This window comes from Hemiscyllium ocellatum, chromosome 16 (assembly GCF_020745735.1).
Source record: "Hemiscyllium ocellatum isolate sHemOce1 chromosome 16, sHemOce1.pat.X.cur, whole genome shotgun sequence".
Lineage (NCBI taxonomy): Eukaryota > Metazoa > Chordata > Chondrichthyes > Orectolobiformes > Hemiscylliidae > Hemiscyllium > Hemiscyllium ocellatum.
Window position 1 is genome coordinate 3447196 of NC_083416.1, and position 21603 is coordinate 3468798.

Consider the following 21603-nt stretch of genomic DNA (forward strand, 5'->3'; position numbering starts at 1 on the left):
ACATTTTCAGCTCTGCATTGATATATCGCCGGGCTTAGGTGTCTCAGAACTGATGGTGATGTATGAGGTGAAGAAACTGGAGCGGGGGGAGGGGGTGGGTGGGGGGAGGTAGCCGCAATAAATTGGGGAACTCTTTGGTGGATGTTGGTGATTAGGATCTGACAGAACAAAACCCATCTCAGTTAAAGCCAGAGGAACAGGCCAAAGTAATAAAGGAAATTCAATACGTATTGAATAACTGATTGATTGAATAATTGGAACTCTCCTGTAGTATCGGTTACAAAACCAGATGGTTCAATTAAGTTATGTCTAGGCTACAGGAAAGTGAATGTGGCCACATAGACAGACCCATACCTATTCCTGGTCTAAAAGATTGTGTTGATAGCATTGGTTATGGTGCTATTGTCGTCCAATATTGATTTCTTAAAAGGATATACCCAATGAATTGTACCAGTGTCAGGTTATACCATGTGATTTAAGAACATAACAGCTACATTTCAATGTTTAGTGAATGGAGGTAATGCTGTGTTATGGAATTGTGTAGCTTTCTTGGTTGACATTGTAGTATACAATATTGCATGGACGGACCATTTGAAACAGTTAGAAAGCTTATTTTCACAATTATAGTTAGCTGGATTGATGTTAAACCGAGCAAAAGTGTATCTATGAAAGTCAAAGGGATGTGTTTGGCACACGCTATAGGTCAGCAATAGGTGTCACCCAGAATAGCAAAGGTTTCGCCATTTTCCACTCTGTAGGGTATTTGCCAGTGCTGTCGTTTTACTGGAACAGCTTGGGTTAATGGCTTGGCTAGTTCAGAGCACCAACCTTCAGTACTGTTGCTGGAATGTGGTCTGGGTCCCTAGCCTTTGCAGTATCCAGTGCCTTCAGCTGTCTGTTGCTATCATGTGGAGTGAATCAGATTGGCTGAAGACTGGTATCTGGGATTATGGGGACCACTGGAGGAGGCCGAGATGGTTCAGCTCATTTGGCACTTCTGGTTGAAGATGGACTTCAGCCTTGTCTTTCGCACTAATACGCTGGCCATCCCCAGTGTTACACCCTCTTTAATCTCAAAAGAACAAGAATATTTCTCAAAGGTTGAACCTGAGTTTAAAAGCCAGACCCATCTTACCTTTATTAATCTGGGATGGCCCTGCTCTGTCTGACCCTAGTGTGGGCGGCACGGTGGCACAGTGGTTAGCACTGCTGCCTCACAGCGCCAGAGACCCGGGTTCAATTCCTGCCTCAGGCGACTGTCTGTGTGGAGTTTGCACGTTCTCCCCGTGTCTGCATGGGTTTCCTCCGGTTTCCTCCCACAGTCCAAAGATGTGCTGGTCAGGTGAATTGGCCATGCTAAATTGCCCGCAGTGTTAGGTAAAGGGTAAATGTAGGGGTATGGGTGGGTTGCGCTTTGGTGGGTCAGTGTGGACTTGTTGGGCCGAAGGGCCTGTTTCCACACTGTAAGTAATCTAATCTAATTGCTGTCTTGATCCCACATTGTCATGAGCTATTGCTGCACATGCCCACCATTTCCATTCTTCCACTCCTTCAGGTCTTTAATATTTCAACAATCTTTGGTAAGAACAACAAGCAAACCTGCCAAGTACACCTTAGACAATCGTTCTCATTATTATAGAGGGTCTCCTTTCTTTTTACCAGGGTCCCTGGTGCTGTATTTAGTCAAATACTATGTTGATGTTAAGGGCATTCACTCTCACCTTATCTTCAGCTATTGTGTGCATTGGACCAATGCTATAATAAGTTTTGGAACCGAGTGAACCTGATGGATCCCAACTCCAATAGATGCTGCTTGATAGCATTGGTGGTGACCTGGGCTATTTTCCACACTGTAAGGGAGTAATCCAGTCTACTAGATACATCAGAATAACTTAGTTTGGGATGTGGCTTGTTCAGGAGTGTCCATCTTTAGGACTACAAATGTACAAGCATCAATAAAAACTCCACAGGTTTTACAGCATCAGTGAAGAGAGAAACAGAGTCAATGATTCAAATCCAGTGTGACTCTTCCGAACTGAGAGGAGTTGGGAAATGATAGTTTTTACTCTGTAGACAGAAGGAGAGGAGCAAGTGGAACAGATTGTGATTGCATCATAAGATAAAGGCAGCGCTAATGGCGGTAAGGAGAGATAGTGATGTAAAATAGGTGTAAATGATGAGTGTGAAAAGGAGGAAATCGAGTTTCTCTGTGAGAGCAAAGCCAACAGCTCAGAGATAGGGGAGGCTGGGGGGACGGTGGGGGGGGGATATAAGAAAAATGGAGGACAAAGGTTGTATGGTGGATTCGTGGAATTCAATATTGAGTCTGAGACTGAGAGCTCGGGGTCATTTCAATGGAGGGAACAGAAGTGACACCAACATTAGGACTGGGCATGTCACAATCTGTCCCTCCCTCTGCCCCTCTGTGATCAGCATAAAAATGAGCATTTTGTGAGCTCCTGTTGGGTCTGAAGAGTTGTAAACTCAAATCCTTAACTTTGTGGAATGTAGGTGTTCCTCGCTGAGCTGTAGGTTTGATATCCAGACGTTTCATTACCTGGCTCGGTAACACCATCAGTGGGGACCTCCAAGTGAAGCGAAGCTGTTGTCTTTTGCTTTCTATTTATATGTTTGTCTGACACGCAAAGACATGCCAGAGAATTCCTAGAGGCCTGGCATTCCAACCACAATGCCATAAACAAGCACATAGATCTAGATACCATCTATCAACCCCTCAGAACACAAACAGGAAATGACATCACCACAAACCCCAGGAACCCCATCCAGGAGAAAGATATAAATAGAAAGCAGGAGACAACAGCTTCGCTTCACTTGGAGGTCACCACTGATGATGTTACCGAGCCAGGTAATGAAATGTCTGGATATCAAGCCTACAGCTCAGCGAGCAACACCTACACCCTAAACCTCAACCTGAGCTACAAACCTTCACAAACCTTAACTTTGTTTTCTCTCCACAAACACTGCCAGACCTGCTGAGTTTCTCTAGTAATTTCTGTTCTTTAGGCTTCTGGCATCTGTAGTGTGATGCTCTTATTTGACAGGCTGTGTCGCAATATGTTAGGTGAATGGAGGTTATGAGAGTATGTTGGATATGGGTAGAGGACATAGAGTGTAAAGGGGAGCTTGGGAGTCGTACAAGTGAATAGATGGGTTAGAGAAAATATACAAGGGCCAAGGAACCTATAAACTGGATGTACTGAGTGAAAGAAGTGTGTCTGAGTAGATGAGGCATGTGATGAAATATAATAATCACTTAAATATGGAACCATTGTGTGGAAGTTCTGGATGTATGACCTACATGAGGGTATTTGGTTCCAAGATGTAAAAGGCTTATGTGAATATGCGATTGACTGCTGCAAGGTACATGGAGGACATACAAGAGTTTATGAAACGAAAGGAATGACTGTGGGGTGTGTTGGAAGTACAGAAATTGTGTAAGGATTGACTGAGTGCATAGAGGGAAAATAATATAGATAAAATCAGGCCATACTCACCTGTATAAACCAGGAAACATAATAATGACAGTGCTTTTCTATTGATTAATTTAGAAACAATCTCCTTCCTGTATAGAAAAGAAAGATTTGCAGCATCAATACCACTTTTTCACATAATTGTCTTGACTGAACTGCACTGCTATCCCTTGTAAGGGACTCCTTACTTTGCACTCTGCTAATTAATATGGATGAGGAAGACTGTTGATCTTTAACTCCAGCAGATGATGCCAAACCAGGCAGTGATGTAGTTCATCCATGTGAATTTCAGTAACATAGAACTGGTGAAGAATTGAGCAACAGTGGGGGAATAGACGTTTATTTTGTTTATTTTGCCTTTCTCTACGAAGGTGTGGTGGCTCAGTGGTGAGCCCTGCTGGCTCACAGCGCCAGGGACCTGGGTTCGATTCCAGCCTCAGGTGACCGTCTGTGTGGAGTTTACATATTCTCTCCGGGTACTTTGGTTATCTCCCACAGTCCAAAGAAGTGCATGTTAGGTGAACTGGCCATGCTAAATTTCCCATGTGGAGATTAGGTGCATTAGTTAGGGAATGGGTCTCAGTTGGTTGCATTTTGGAGAGTCGGTGTGGACTTGTTGGGCCAAAGGGCCTGTTTCTACACTGTGTGTTGTTCAGTTACTTTCAATTTGACAATGTTAAATGTTCTATACTCAAGCAATGAGACTAGAATCATGCATGTAAAAATCCTTTAATCTTCTTAAATAAATTAGCATCACAAAAATATAAATGTAGAAAATCTATTCAAGATGGGCCAACAGGCAACGTGTGTCTGCTAGAGGCAGCATGGATACCCAGTGTAATCTAATATCAATACCTATCAATTCACTCTGCTCTGCAGTGCCAAAGGAAATACCAATCTCCAGTTCTGTAGGTTTCTTGTACGTAACACACCTACCGTTCGTGTAATAAATGGAGACACACAGAATAATGTCAAATGGAATGAGAGGTTTCAAGAACTTTTAATTCTCCCTGTACCCTGGCTAACTTCACAGTTTGAGACACGGAGTACATTGCTGTCAGTGAGGGTATTAACCAACTCGCAGAAAAGGATGAACAAAACTGATTCTGTAGAATGGAGGCGGTGCAATGGCTCAGTGGTTAATACTGCTGCCTTACAGCACCAGGGACCTGGGTTCAACTCCCACCTCAGGTCGCTGTCTGTGTGGAGTTTGCACATTCACCCCGTGTCTGCGTGGGTTTCCTCTGGGTGCTCTGGTTTCTTCCCACTGTCCAAAGATGTGAAGGTCAGCTAGATTGGTCATGATATAGTGTCCAGGGACATGTGGGTTAGCCATGGGAAATGCAGGGTTAGTGATAGAATGGAGTGGTTTTCAGAGGGTTAGCATGGACTCAATGTGTCAAATGGCCTACTTTTGCACTGTGGGGATTCTATGACCTAATCTAGCCACTTGGGGCTCAGCACTCTACATAATTTTGCACAAAGTTCACATTATCAATTTCTGAGACTGGCTGATGTCTGAAATTCAAAGGTCACTTTGTACAATGGGGTACAGTATGGAATGTGTTAACACAAGTACATGAGAAAGGGCTGGGCACCTATACTCTGCATTTACTTTGGCATCTTTCTGACCTGGAAGTGCTCCATATTGACCCTGGATCTATAGGAAAAGCTTTTCTCCCCACAGGAAAAGGTTCATGTCTTTATCATATAAATTCCTTGGCCATGAGTGTGATTTGCCGCAGCGAGCTAACATGAATGATACATTATCCAAAATGTGCTCCGAATAAATCACTCAACATCTGTGAATCCGAATGAAATATAAATGCTGCCAACAAATTGAACCATTAACTCGAAAGTAGCTGTCACGTTATTGGATATAAATGATAAATAACTATAAGATAAATATATTGCAGCTTCGATTGTGAGGTGACCTATTCCAAATGAACCTCAGCACCTGATGTGTTGTTACAGTGCTGAGCCGAAAACTGCACTTTCAGCCCATCGCTCGGGTGAGCCACTGGCACCATCAGCATCTTGGGGAGTGTTCGAGTGGCCAGCTGCCAGTGGCTGCCAGTGGCTAACTCAATGGCAAAGACTTTGAGGATGAGTTTGGCAAGCTCTTTGCCAAGACAACGTCGAACACCTCCACCAAACGGCAAATAGTGAAAGCGCGCCTCCTTGCCCTTTGTTAGATCATTAGCAAATCTGTCCGGATCGAATATTTCGGGCTGTTGAAATATAGGGGCGGTGTTATGTGTGTCTTGAATGCTGTACATGACACTCCATCCTTTGGGAATCTGCCAGCCCTAATGAATAGAACACATTGACATAGTCATATAACAGAGCAATTCTTTATCTCCCTCTCTCTCTCACACCCACAAAATTGTCATCATTGTTTTCTTTGTTCATTGGATCCTTTTGTGAGAAATCCATTGACATATTTTGAAAAGGACACCATGTGATTGTGCATTAAATAATAACTCTGAAACCAGTGGTGACCGCAGACTCCAATCCCTGATGATGGATATGGGTCTGAGTACTGGATAAAAGGTCCAATCTCTCCATGTTTCATAGGCTGGGATAAGAGGTTCAGAAAAGGTTTATCAGGATGTTGCTGGGTATAGAAGGTTTGAATTATAAAGAAAGGCTGGACAGGTTGGGACTTTTTTTGACTGGAGCGTGGGAGGTTGAGAGGTGACCTTATGGAAGTTTACAAACTCATGAGAGGCATAGATATGCAACAGGAGTAGAAACACTAACTTTAAGGACATTTAAATGGTCATTGGATAAACATATGGATGATAATGGAATAGTGTAGGTTAGATGGGCTTCAGATTGGTTCCATAGGTTGGCGCAACATCGAGGGCTGAAGTGCCTTGTACTGCGCTGGAATGTTCTATGTTCTACATGTGACTTTGGCCCCACAGAAATAGAGTTGACTCTTAACTGCCCTCTGGCCAAATAGGGATGGGGAATAAGTTAGGCTGAGCCATAGACACCCTCATCCCATGAATGGCTTCAGAAAAAGTCACACTATGATGAAAAATTGTGAAGTAGGATATTGGAGACACTGGGTGGAGTTAATAGAATGAAATCATTTTGCTTTACCAGGACAGCACAGTGGCTCAGTGGTTAGCACTGCTGCCTCACAGCACCAGGGTCTCAGGTTCGATTCCAACCTTGGGTAACTGTGTGGAGTTTGCACATTCTCCCTGTGTCTGCGTGGGTTTCCTCCAGGTGCTCCGGTTTCCTCCCACGGTCCAAAGATGTGCAAGTCAAGTGGTAAATTGCCAGTAGTGTTAGGTGCACCAGTCAGAGGGAATGGGTCTGGGTAGGTTACTCTTGGGAGAGTTGGGCCGAAGGGCTGTTTCCACACTGTAGGGAATCTAAACTGCCATGTACTTCATGACGTTACTGAGGCACCCAAACAAAGATGGTGAAGGAATAGTCAATCTGGCCACGTTTTCTCAGACTGCCTCAAACATGGATAGACAGTAACAGTGCCTCTCCTGTACTACCTCTGTAGAGGATGATGGCACAGGGATAACTCTGGATGCCTGTAACCAGTGGGGTTTCACAGGGCTCTGTGCTGGGTCCCTGACTACGTGTGGTGTACATTGCTGATTTGGATTGAAATGTGGGAGGTTTGATCAAGAAGTTCACGGATGACACAAAAATTACCTTGGAGCAAACAGTGAGGAAGATAGCGATAGACTGCAAGAGGACGTGAACAAACTAGACAAGGAGCGAGGTAGATTGAACACAAATTAAAGCTCCAGTTTTTCTAAATAACCAAATTGTGCCTAAACCCCAGCTTCAGTCACCTGTGTAACACAATAACAACAACTTGCATTTGATAGTGCCTTTAACATCCAGGAGTATTGCTGAAAATTAACACACTTTGGTGAAGCTTTCCATCTTGCATTCATTAGAACAATTCACAAGAAATCCCATAGGAAGCAACATTTCTATGCAGGGAAAGAGCTCACTGATTGGATGGCAAGTGGACTTTGATTGGTAGAGAAGGTACCGTGTGTGAGATGTACCCTCCCCTCCCCAGGCTGGTTTGGTGAGGTGGGGACAATGTATCAGTGCTGTGACAGTCATTTTCAAATCCTCACTGGCCACTGGTGAGTTGCCAGAGGACCAGAGGATTGCTAACACTGTCCCATCGCTACAAAACTGAGGATGGGATATACTAGGAAGTTACAGACCAGTCAGTGCAAGCTTCTGTGGTGCTGGCTCAGCTAGATATACCACATTGTCATGAACTTTTTTATTTGAAATATATTCTATTTGAAAAAATTATTTATGTACTCACATATTCACTAGAGCAGTTTGATTCTGTAGAGTCTTTATATTTGGAAAACATACACAAGGCATCTCTTTCTTAAACAAGACTATTTATATACATTGGAGACACTGGGAGAGTCCAGTGACTGAACAGACCCCCATTCCCTTCAGCAGGAAGCCCTCAGATATTGGTCTTTCTCCCTTGTGTGCCCCACAGTATGTAGTCCTGGACCTTGGAATGTGCCAGTCTGCAACACTCAGTCAGGACCAACTCTTTGTTCTGGAAGACCAACAGGTTTCAGACAGATCAAAGAGCGTCTCTCATTGAGTTGATGGTCCTTCAGGTGCAGTCGATGTTTGTCTCAGTGTGTGTCCGGGGGAATGGACCGTGGAGCACAGAATCCCATGTCACGAGCTGATCAGGACGAACCTCAACACAACCCACTGCATCTCTCTCTCTCCAGACTTCCTTTACAAAGGCACATTCCAGAAGGAGATGTGTGACTGTCTCAATGCCCCCACACACAGCCACTTTGAGGACAGCATGCAGTGGCGCAGCCTGGCGGGGCGTACATGAAGGATCTCACAGACAGTGCCTTTCTCACCACCAGCCAAGCGATGTCTTGGTGCTTGTTGGAAAGTTCTGGTGATGAGGCATTCTGCCAAATGACTTTGACAGTCTGCACAGGGAACAACACAACAGAATCCGCCCACTCCTTTTCCCGAAGAGTCTCAAGGACACTGCGAGCTGATCACTTCCTGGTGGACTAGTGGTCAAAGGTGTATGCTTTCACAAATTTCTCCAGGAGGGACAGCTGATACAGAACAGTTCAACCACTGGGTGCGTTCAACAGTAGTGAGGCCACCCATCCTTCATAACGCTGGGGTCAGTATGTAGTGACACTTAGTGTTTATATACAGAGGGTCAACGCACAGCTTGATGTAGCCACACACAAAGATGGCGATCAGAATGAGGGCAGAATTAAGTACATTCTTCCCCCCTTTATCTAGAACTTTATACAGTGAGCCCCTTCAGTTACGGCCCATCTTCGAACTGGAAGATGGTTTGGGTGACTGCAGCAGTGCAGGCTCAGGGCATAGGCTGGACCTTTGCCACATATTGCCAGGAATGAATGAATATGAACTCTAAAGTAATTATGTGGTTACGTTATTGTACAGGCCTAATCGATCAGATCACATTTGCATCTCCCTGGTTTTGTTTGTTTGATTGGTTCTTGAGTCTGAATTAGTTACTCCAGTATTGGAAATCTGTATGTTTCAATTACATGAAACAATTAATCTAATATTTCATTTCTAGAATATTGTTGTTGCTAGATTTACATGGTTATGATTTGTTAATTTATTCAAACCATAGTTAAATGCAGCTTATAAATACAGATTTGATTAGGATTTAATATTGTTATGGGCCAAACCAGACAGCCTCAAAATATTTTAAGAAGGTAGCCTAGATCCCACCTTTTTCTTATTTTAAAGGGAAAGGCACTGTGTCCCAGATAGAATCTGATTGGTTAAACCACTCGACAGTGAAGGAAACACAATTTATTCAAACTCTACAGTTAAAATACAACAAATGAAAGAAGAAATTAGAGTAACACCTCTATTGGAAAACTTAACAGAATAATGGATACAGTACCCATAACTAATTAACTGTTCTAATACAATAACATCCATGAACACAGCTCTTGGCAAAAAGGCAAATTCAGTAAAACAGATTTTCTCACATGCAATGCCTACAGTACAAAGAGAAACCCCAGCTTCTAGCTGTCACCAAGAGAGATGCAATCAATAGCTTTTACTTCTTCAACACTCCAGCTGCTTCTACTGAATCGAAAAGCTAAAACAAACTCAAAATCCTGGTCTGCGAGAGCAAGCCACACCCAGCCAGGCTGCCTCTCTTGTTCCAACTCTAAAACAACCCTCAAGGCCACAGGCAGCTCAGTACCTTTCGTGCAACCTCTTTAAAAAAAGACACCTCTTATAGACACAGCATCATCACAATGTATCACTCCCAACTTTCTTCCAAGGCCTTCTGCACACCCTTTCTGTGCACCCTCTTTCTATACATGGTCTATCTTTGATATTGATCAAAATGTAAGTCTTGAAGAGAGTGAGTCCAACTGAATTTGTAACTTTACTAAATTTTGAAAATGACCAGCAAACATGAATGGTGACATCTACTGGTAATAAACAGTGTTGCAACTGTACATATTATAAAGTTAAAAATCACACAACACCAGGTTATAGTCCAACAGGTTTAATTGGAAGCACACTAGCTTTCGGAGCGATGCTCCTTCATCAGGTGATCATACATATTATAAGCTGCTTAAGATCTGTAAACTACAAACCTTAGCTATACTTAGGGCCAATGGTGCAAAGTTGTTTGTCAGTAGCATTAGACAGGATCAATCTCCAAACTTTGGTGAAGCCAGAAATATAGTACATATCAACCACTCTTGAAGTAATTGCGATACTAACTCTCTGTTCATCACATTTCCTGTCAATGTCCTGGTGAGTACCAGATTAAAAAAAAACACTTCGAGAAATTATGCTTTCCTTTTGCAGTCCTCAAAATCTGACCAAAGCACAAAAATCGGAACATTCTAAGCCATTTCACAGGAGAATTATTAGATAAAAATCAGCATAATTTCCCAAACAGATGACACTTGTAATTTACTGGAATTTAAAACAAATCAACTTACTCCCAGCTCAAAGGTCTGCAGTGCCACCCGATATCCCCCTGACACAGGGGGCTGTAGCCTCAGCACTTCCTTGATGACATTGTCCAGGTACCGTAAATGACAGAAGTCACTCAGACGCAGTGGTGCTGCGCTTCCAGACTGGAATCCTTTGATCTGCAGATCCGTCCTCAACTTGGTAAGGACCTCTGGATTCTTCAGTAGCTGCAGGACAAGGGAGGTACACGCACTGGCTGTTGTAGCACATGCAGCAAACATCAGTTCCACCATTGCCTCCTGTAAGGAAATAATCCACTCTGTCAGCGTAAAGAGGGCAGCATGAGAAACTGTGAGGCTGAAATTGTGATGCACCAGCAGACTAGACTGGTAAATAAAGCAAAACTGGAGAACTCAGCAGGTATCTGTGGAGAGAGAAAGCACAGTTAACGCTTTGAGTCTGGTGACCTTTTTCAGATTTCTAAGTCGTACTGGACTCAAAACATGTGTCTTTCTCTCGCCATAGATACTACCAGACTTGCTGAGTTTCTCCAGGAATTGCTGTTTTTTTCTTATCACTCGGCTGCTACTATTAAAGCAGTTAGTTCAGGAAGACTTGTATAAATTCCCATTCCCTTTACAGTATGGGGAACAAACCAGAGCTCAGGACTGGATTAAATTAACTCTTAAGCACTTCTCATATTCACAGATAATTTAAACAAAGGCAAATCTGAATTGGTCAGTTCTGAAGAGGAGTCACTGGACCCAAAACCAAAACGTTAACTCTAGGGTTTGAGCTATAGGGAGAGGATGAATAGGCTGGGGCTGTTTTCCCTGGAGTGTCAGAGGCTGAGGGTTGACCTTATAGAGGTTTGTAAAATCATGAGGGGCATGGATATGATAAACAGCCAAGATCTTTTCCCCAAGATGGGGGAGTCCAAAGCTAGAAGGCATATGTTTAAGGTGAGAGGGGAAAGATTTAATAGAGACCACCTTCATGGTGGTATGTGTATGGAAGGAGCTGCCAGACGAAGTGGTAGAGGCTGGTACAATTGCAGCATTTAAAAGGCATCTGGATGGGTATATGTATAGGAAGGGTTTAGAGGGAGATGGGCCAAATGCTGGCAAATGGGAACTAGATTAATTTAGGATATTTGGTTGGACCAAAGGGTCTGTTTCCATGCTGCACAACTCTATGATGCCAGGATTCTCCACAGGTGCTGCCAGACCTGCTGAGTATCTCCAGCACGTTTTTTTTATATTTCAAACATGAAGTGTTGTTGTTTTGAATTTCAGTTACGTTTAAAAGTGTCACAGAGCTGAAGGGGCCAGGTGGAGGTTAGGTGGGAATGCTATATTTATTGATCCACTTTCTGCTTGATCGGGGAATTCTTAACTCTGACCTGGCTCTGTTTCTGCGTTCTGAAACGCTGACCTTGATGATCTCTATTTCTCCACATCCCCTCACAAAACAAAAATGACCAGAACCTGAGCTTTGGATTGTACGTTCACTGATCCTTACCTTCAGTTCCTGCATGCTCATACCCATCCCATGGTCTTTGCTGCTCTGTATCAGAATGCCAAGTGCTGTTGAATGTTCAGCATCAGACTGGAGCATATCTTCAATGACCTTCCCAAAATATTCATGCAACCTGTCCCGAGCTTGTATACCCTGGAGGAAGAGAAGGATTCATGACTTTATATATTTTATTGCCTCTTTGCCTCCTGTATTCTGTGGTTTGGTGACAGTCTTAGTTACTGACTCCTGAAGCTAACATTGGAATGTTTTATCAGTTAGAGGGTTTGCTTTACAAAATTATCATTTTTAACTTGTTCAATTAACCATCTACAGGATCTCAATATTGATGGCTGGCCAACATTTATTATCCACCTCTTGAGAAGGTGGTGGTGAGCTCCGTTTTTGAACCTCTGTAGTCTGTGTGGGGTAAGTACATCCAAAGAGTCAATAAGAAGGGAGATAAAAATCACACAACACCAGGTTATAGTCCAACAGGTTTACTTGGAAGCACTTGCTTTCAGAGCGCTGCTCCTTCATCAGGTGGTTGTGGAGAATAAGATTGTAATACACAGAATTTATAGCAAAAGTGTACAGTGTGATGTAACTGGAATTATATATATTGAAAAAGACTTGGATTATTTGTTAAGTTTCTCATCTTTTAGAATGACCTTGCTGGTTTCAGTTCTTTCACATGTAAATCTCAAAACCTTTTTAAAAAACTTACATTCTCAAGTGAGAAAAGTTTTGACTGAGATTATTAACATGACAGGAAGAACATTGTGAATTTGCAGCAGTATTTAAGAGGACCCTCAGCAACACTGCCCGATTCATGGGGGAGTGCAATGAGAATAAAGTGTACCTTTCTGTAACCGGACCCCGGGATATCCAGGGGCAAGGAGAACATGTTTTTCGTAAGTTGCTCAAAGGTGGTGAGTAGATCAATCATCTTCTCCTCACCCGGTGAGGATCCCAGCAGAACAGACACAGCTATCCAGAAGGTGAGCTTCCTGCTTTCAGGATAAACACTGATAGGTCCTTCCCTGGCACACCACTCTCTCACTGTCTCCATCACCACCTGCCTGATTCGTGGCAGGTAACTCTCTAAAGCAGAATGGCTGAAAAGCTGTGCATAGACCTGCCAACAAACAAGAAACGATGTTGAAGGGGCATAGTTTGTTAAATAACTTCACAAAGGCCGGTATCCTGTCACCAAGTTCCCCCTTTGTTTACACGTGCACAGTACATGACACTGACCCAGTTCCCTCAGAGCCAGCTCTCAGAGTGAGCAGAACCCCTTACACTACTGTTTCTATGTGTCAGCCAGGGCTCCCTGATTGGACCAGGTGAACAGCCCCAATCAGGGAACTCAGATTCTATGAGATCCACCTGGCTGACCTCATGACAGTTTGGATTGAGGAATATTCAGCAGATTAGGAGCTAGCAATTCATAGAAAATCTGTTGTATAAATCACTGATATTGTATAAACCATTAGATTACATGGTGTTTAATTACATGGGCGGCACGGTGGCACAGTGGTTAGCACTGCTGTCTCACAGCGCCTGAGACCCGGGTTCAATTCCCGACTCAGGCGACAGACTGTGTGGAGTTTGCACGTTCTCCCCGTGTCTGCGTGGGTTTCCTCCGGGTGCTCCGGTTTCCTCCCACAGTCCAAAGATGTGCGGGTCAGGTGAATTGGCCATGCTAAATTGCCCGTAGTGTTAGGTAAGGGGTAAATGTAGGGGTATGGGTGGGTTGCGCTTCGGCGGGTCGGTGTGGACTTGTTGGGCCGAAGGGCCTGTTTCCACACTGTAAGTCTAATCTAATTAATGTAAGTCTAATCTAAACTACTGTCTTACGACCATACAAAAAAATTCAAGGATATGGAAAGATGTATCTTATAGATCAGGTTTTCAAACAATAATTATCATTGAACAATACTCTCACTTTTACTTATCCAGAGACTGAAATCCCACTATTCTTATGAATAGCAGCTACTAGACAGGAAGTGAAAAATACATGCAAACCCGTGGTAAATGCACCATTCTCATACACTGCAAAATATGTTTTATAATGGTCCCATCTAAATGAATGTAGTGAGAGTTAGCTCACCTTGGATATTATCTGCAGTCACAAACCCCAATTCTAATTATTTGTCATCAACCCATTTGGACATATAATGTCGCACCCTCTAGAGCTATGTGGGATTTGAACACAGTTCTTTTAGGCTTGGAGATAGGAACACTTCCACGATATCATAAGAGTCTCCTGACACCATTGCTATTTAAACAAGTCAGTCATGCTAACTAATAGCACAAATAAAGCATCACTGTTTAATTCTCCAGGTGGAGAGTATTAGAGTAGACTGTATCGTCTTACTGCTACATAGACAATAAGGACAGGCAAATTCCTTCAGTTCCAGCCACAAAATTTCTTCTCTATATTGAAAGAAATGTAACTTACTTTTGTCAAAGATCAGATTGACAGCAAGGTTTAAGAAGTGGAGAGAAAATCATATTCAATCTTTCAGGGCAATTGCTTTAAATCAGCCCTCTCTTCTCACACATCCTGTCTGGCCTATTGAGTGTTTACAATATTTTCCATTGTGATTTCTGTATCCCAGAATCTGCAATAGTTCCCTTCTGCATAAAAAGCAAGTCATTTCTGACAACTGAATGTTTACAAACTGTGGGGAAATCAAAATGGACAGGCAGAAAGCTCAACAGATTAGTTCAAGTGAGATACGCAAGATATTCTAAATATTATTCTGCCAGTTAGATTCCTTGTCTACAGGCGCCTTGGATCACAGAACGTGGAAAGGTGTGGAGTCATGGTGGTATCAGTAGACTGGTAATCCAGATCCCCAGACCAGCATACTGGGGAGGGGGGAATCAGGGTTCACAATGCAACCGAGCAATATATCAAAGTTTGCTTTGAACAAGATATGTCCAATAATATCCATGAGGGAAAGATATGTGACTTGCATGTGATTCCAAGGCTATAGCAATGCCTGTGTCTACAAATCCAGTCAAGCTGTAGCAAACAGCTACTAAACCTCAAGTAATGAATGAGACCTGACAGACCATCCATCTCTGACCTCAATGATAGAAACAACAAATAAGTTGAAAAACAGCTCACAGCAAAGATCCATGCCTTTATTCAGTCTGAGGCATAGGTTGGAGGTGTGTGTGTGTGTGTGTGTGTGTGTGTATGTGAGAGTGTGAGTGCGTGTGTCTGTGTGTATGTGTGAGAGTGTTTGTGTGTGTATATGTGTGTGTGTGAGTGGATGTTTCTGTGTGTCTGTATGAGAGTGTGTGAGATATGTCTGGGTGAGTGTGTGAATGCATGAGCGTGAGAGAATGTGTGCGAGTATGTGTGCGTGGTGAGTGTGTGTGTGTGTTGAGGAGAGTGTGTGAGCCACAGAGTCCCCCTTTACCCACCCCCTAAAACCCAGAGCCCTAACTCTTACAGACTCTCACAGAGTATACAGCCTCCATCTACTGTCTGAATGGCTCTTGGCCAGGGACTGGAGTACTCCCAAGGGGAAGACTGTCCACCTCCTTCCACATCACATGCCCAATGCTCAGGAATGTGGGCCTGAAATGCAACAAGAAATTGAAGACCAGAAAAGTAAGAGGGGGAGTAAGACAAATTTACACTTATGATGGTCATAGAGCCAAAGAGATGTGCCACATGGAAATAGACTCTTCCGCCCAACTCGTCCATGCCAATCAGATATCCTAAATTAATTTATTCCCATTTGCCAGCATTTGGCCCATATCCTTTTGAACCCTTCTTATTCATATTCCCATCCAGATGCCTTTTAAATGTTGTAATTGTACCAGCCTCCATCACTTCCTCTGGCAACTCATTCCATACACACACCACCCTCTGCATGAAAAAGTTGCCCCAAACATCCTTTTAAACCTCATTTCAATTGGAAAAAGTATAAGCACACATTTAGAAAAGGTCAGTCAACAAATCATTTGACTCAAGAGCCTGAAGTAAATGGGTTTTGATTAATTTGGTCTTTAAATGGCATTGTTCACAAAATTAAATCCTTGCTTGCATGTTTCACTTGACAACTCCCGCCACTTCTGAGAGATACATGTCAGACCTTTGGAAGGTTTCTATGCTACCAGTACCTTTCTCTTGTGTTGGTGGATGTCTCCAATGGCGTTTGCCAGGCTGCTGGAGCCCAGGATCACTTGGACACTCTGTGGCCAACTGACCCCAACCAAATTGTGTTCTTCCAACAGCAACCGACGTAGATGCTCTGCACCAGTGACACGTACCACTGGGCGACCAAGCAAGTGGGTCTTGAACACATTCCCATGCCGTTTCCTTCTGGAGGCATGGAAACTGGAGCCCTGGAAAGAATAGGAAAATGTTTTAATAACATTTTTAATGTTTTAATAACTGCTTAGTAACAATCATTGCAATGCAGATAATGTTTTGCTTCTTTCCAACTGAAAATTTTCAATTTTATTTATTCAACATTGTCGTAGAATCCCTATAGTGTGGAAAGAGGCCATTCAGCCCATTGTGTCTGCGCCGAACCTCCGAACAGCATCCCACCCAGACCCATCTCTCCATCCTGATCCTGTGACCTCACATTTACCAAGACTAATCCACCTAATCTGTACATCCCGGGCCTCTGTGTGGAATTCCAGCATGGCCAAACCACCTAACCCCCTGTGCATCTTTAGACTGTAACCAATATATGTTTTTTTTATCAGTTGTTTACAGGATCTGGACGTTGTTGAATTATACAATCCCTTGAGAAGGTGGGAGTGAGCCACTGCAAGTCTGTGCAATATAGGTGTGCACATGGTGGGAGTTTTAGTGAACTTAGGTCAATGAAATTCAAGGGGAGATTGTTACATTCTCTTGGGGATTGGAGACAATCATTGCTGGGCACTTTTGTGGCACAAGTGTTAATGCCATACTTTCCCCTTTCTCAGACCAAGTGTGAGAACAGGCGAATATTCTCATCCAGAAATCACAAAGTACGGGTCTCAACCTTGGTCAAGATTCACTTTCCTTGAGGGGTGTCTCTCTGCTCACTGAGCGGAGGTGATCTTTTACACTCAGTGTAACAACAGCCATGATTTGGAGATGCCGGTGTTGGACTGGGGTGTACAAAGTTAAAAATCACACAACACCAGGTTATAGTCCAACAGGTTTAATTGGAAGCACACTAGCTTTCGGAGCGACGCTCCTTCATCAGGTGATAGTCAGGTGAAGGAGTGTCGCTCTGAAAGCTAGTGCTTCCAATTAAAGCTGTTGGACTATAACCTGGTGTTGTGTGATTTTTAACTTTGTAATAACAGTAAGAATGTTTTGATCTGAAGAGTGCTGTTTACGTGTTAGGAGCAGATTACTGGAGTCTGTATTGAAAACAACAAATGCTGCAGATCCCAGTGGTTCAGGCAGCATCCGTGGACAGAGAGCAAGCTAACCTTTCCGGTCCTGACTTCACTGCTTGCCTGACTCGCTGTTTAACCACTTGCTCCCCAGGGATATTGGTGTATTTGATATTTGATATGCTCAAATGTTTGTTATTTTAACAGGGATGCTAATCCATTTGTTTTCAATTTGCTGTGGTGTTTTTGAAAACAATTGTTGGCAAACTGACACAAGGAACACTTAAGAAATCGAAGTAGGTTTTTACATAAAGCTTTCGGCGAGGCTAAAACATTGCATAACAAGTTCCAGTTGAAAGCACATTGCGTTCTTTAAAGATGTCTCATTCTTTTCCTCATTGCAAGTTTTGTGTGTAACTCTTGGTTCTGACGTTGACACTTGCTAGAGAACATTAAACCCAATCACTATTGTTTGTGAGGTTGACTAATGTCGTTCATCCTTACCCTTCCCCCAGCCCTTTTAAGTTGTGTCACAATGTGGAGGTGCCAGTGTTGGACAGGGATCACCTGACAAGGGAGCAGCGTTCCGAAACCTTGTGATGTCAACTAAACCTGCTGGACTAAAACCTGCAATTTCTTTTAGTTGTGATCAGTCAAGTATTAATCAATGATGATCAGATAACATTTGATCGAATGCACCTTCCTTGTGACTTGATTTTGTTTATGTGCACATCCTGATGTATGCAGCCTTGCAGCAAGCATCCTGAAAAATAGTGTTTATAAGTAGTACTTAGCAGTCGTATCTAATCTGACAAACATGCCACTCTGAAAACTCTGAAACAATGTGTGACTAAACAACTCCGTCGTGTTGCACCAGATGAACAGAGATTGCTGTCCTTTAAACCACGTGTGCTTCATTTTTGCCAGAGTTGATATGGGAAGAATGTGGTACTGGCCTGGACTCACTGTTGGCAGCCTCTCACTTCTTGAGACAGAAGGCTCTGGATTCAAGTCTTAGTGCAGTAGCTCAGTGGTTAGCCGTGCTGCCTCACGGCGTCAGGGACCTGGGTTCGATTCCCAGCCTTGGGTGACTGTATGTGCGGAGTTTGCACATTCTTCTCCTGTGTCCATGTGGGTTTCCTCCGGGTGCTCCGGTTTCCTCCCACTGTCCAAAGATAGGTCATGCTGAATTGCCCATAGAGTTCAGGGATATGTGGGTTAGCCTACATGGGAAGTGCAGGGTTACAAGGATAGTTGCTCTTCGGAGGGTGAGTGTGGACTCAATGGGCATAATAGTCTGTTTCCAGACTGTAAGGATGTTATGATTCTAAATCCCACTCCAGAGATGCTGAGCTTAAATACAGCTCTGTGGGAGCACTGTATTCAGATGTGCAATTAAACTAAACTAAGAACTGTGGGTGCTGTAAATCAGAAACAAAACAGAAGTTGCTGGAAAAGCTCAGCAGGTCTGACAGCATCTGCAGAGAGAAATCAGAGTTCTGGGAATGGGTCCCTGGACTGGAAACATTAACTCTGACTTCTCTTCACAGACACTGCCAGACCTGCTGAGCTTTTCCAGCAACTTCTGTTTTTGTTTGCAATTAAGGTAAGAATCCCTTTTGTCAAATGTTAAAAGAAAAGACATGACACTAACCGAAGAGGAGTTAGCGAGTTTTCCCAAGTGCTCTGTGGATATTTATTTATCAATCTGCATCACTAATTATTTGCTCATTGTCTCAGTGTTATTTGTTGTGAAGCTGCTACGTGGAAATTGACGGTTGTACACTCTATGTTCACAAACGTATAAATGTTTCAAAAGGTCTTAACAGCTCCTCAGTGTTTAGGGATGCCCCGGGGTTGTGTTAAATGCAATACAAATGCGAGTCTTTTTTTCAGTGCCTGTATAATACCTGACACTGAGATATGTAAATACTGTAAATTAGTTGCTTGTAACTATTCATTATGGGCCTTTAGTAACAGGGAAGAATCACAGAGCCATAGAGATGTACAGCACACAGACAGACCCTCCAGTCCAATTTGTCCATCCCAACCCAATCTAGTCCCACCTGCCAGCACCCGGCCCATATCCCTCTAAGATCAGTGTGGTGCTGGAGAAGCACAGCAGGTCAGGCAGCATCCGAGGGGCAGGAAAAATTTACGTTTTGGGCAAAAGCCCTTCATCAGCCCTTTTTGCCTGAAATGTCAATTTTTCCTGCTCCTTGGAAGCTGCCTGACCTGCTGTGCTTCTCCAGCACCACACTAATCTTGACTCTGATCCTCAGCATCTGCAGTACTCACTTCTGCCCATATCCCTCCAAACCCTTCCTATTCATATACCCATCCAGATGCCTTTTAAATGTTGCAATTGTACCAGCCTCCACCACATCCTCTGGCAGCTCATAGAGTGAAGATAGAATAATCAGTCATCAAGAGCTAGCTGCCATCAGTAACATTCGTCCGAACACAGACTGAACTAAATACAAAAAAAAGGTCAATCATAATATAACAGTTACTTCAACTAATAAACAAATCCTTCAAATAAAGCTGAATAAAATGAGAAATCTGGCATACCTGCAGGAGCCAATGAAATGTTTCACCAACTATTGGAAACCCCATAGATCCTGGAGGGAGAGGGAGCTGACAGTTCTTGTCTCTCTTTCCATTCCATCGAAGTTGCCAGAGATAGATGCAAGCACTCACAAGGACGGCTACGGGGGTCAGAACAATGCAAAGACTGATCAGCAATGCCAAGAGCGCTGCTAAGGCCATGCTCATACGTTCCAGTGAAAAATGTTCAATGAACGCTGCAGATCTAGAGTCTATGTAGAGCGAACAAAACTGGGCAAAAGTACGTCAATTTGTGGATTTCAGGGTGTTCCGATGCTGAATCACCAACTGTAGTTTGAATTAAAATGAACTACTAATCCGAATATATAGCGGCATCAAAGTATACTCAGAGGTTTGGTATTTCACATGAGTATGACCAACTGTCATTCTTCCCCTCCCCCACTAAGCTACCCTCCCCACCCCACGTTCACGTTCTCCCACTGCCCACCCATTCCGGGAGGCAGGGTGGGGGTGGGGAGCTTCGCCTGTCCTCATGGTGTGTGATCCTCTTATAGAGAGATCGAGAGACCCAGAATTCGATCATGTTCCCTGTAACGATCTCGAGATGGCATTCCATTCACACAAATCAGTTGCAAAACAACACTGTCATGTGGGAGACGTGACATATTTCTGACGCTTCAGACAGATGGAAGTTCAAAAGTTGAAGGAATATTTGTTGCAAGGAGTCGATAAATAAATATGAGGAAAACAGGGAAGGATTGAAAATAAATTGGAACAACTGACAGATAATTAATCTGGCATCAGAGCTGCCAAAATATTAGTTAGTCATCTTCATTTTGTTCAGCAACTGGAAATACTCAGAAAAATTTTATTAAATCATCAGATCTTCTTGAAATGACACTCTAAACATCAGAACGATGTTGATTTCAATCATTTAGGTACAGCTGGAGACCATAACTTCGAGTATAGCCCTCCTCAAAGTACCACTGTGTGTTTCTACTTTATTTTTTCATCGATTGCAACAGTGTTTAACAAGAAATAGTTCCGTATTTACCAGAATCCATGACCCCACTGAACAATGTATAGTTTTTCTGTGACTCAGCATCCGGTTCCATATGTAAGATGTGCCACAATGTTAATTCTTATTGGGAAAGGTTTTGCATTTACCTAGCACCTTATTATGTCCCCCACATCTTTCCTAATGTGCTGAACACATATAATGATTGAAGACCCCATTTGTGGGAAAGGGGTACCCACGCATGGAACAAACTAAATTAAGTACAATGCATCTGGGGACTGGTGATTTTCATGATTGGACAATTTTAGCATTCAAAGTCATAAGTTTTATTGATCGGAAGTCTTCTTGTTGTACCACTAAAGGTTTTAAAGCATAACTTTTTGGATTAGGCTCAAACATCGTACTGCCAATCGATGTGAAGATAACAAAAATGTTCTTAATCTGTAATTAATTAGTTTGTAAAGCAATTGCAATGTTTATTGGCAAAATTAAACACAATTCTGACTATTTAAAATGTCAGAAATATCAACGTATACAGCCTTTTAAACAAATCAAGTAAGAGGGCAACTTTAAACTTTCAGATTGCTGAAGCACATGGATTATAGGAAGACCATCATATTATCAACATTAACATTACCTACAGAATGTAATTCA

At 43.0% G+C, this 21603-nt stretch overlaps 1 protein-coding gene across 1 annotated transcript; it reads right to left on the minus strand.

Moving 5' to 3' along the window:
- Positions 1–5425: 5425 nt before the first annotated feature.
- On the minus strand, positions 5426–20132 carry LOC132823522 (cytochrome P450 26B1-like). Its single transcript, XM_060837465.1, has 6 exons — positions 19935–20132; positions 16143–16367; positions 12859–13134; positions 12003–12152; positions 10508–10780; positions 5426–5800 (listed from the first exon to the last, which is right to left on the minus strand). The coding sequence occupies exons 1-6, from the start codon at positions 20130–20132 to the stop codon at positions 5426–5428; spliced, it is 1497 nt and encodes a 498-aa protein (XP_060693448.1).
- Between the last annotated feature and the right edge of the window lie 1471 nt (positions 20133–21603).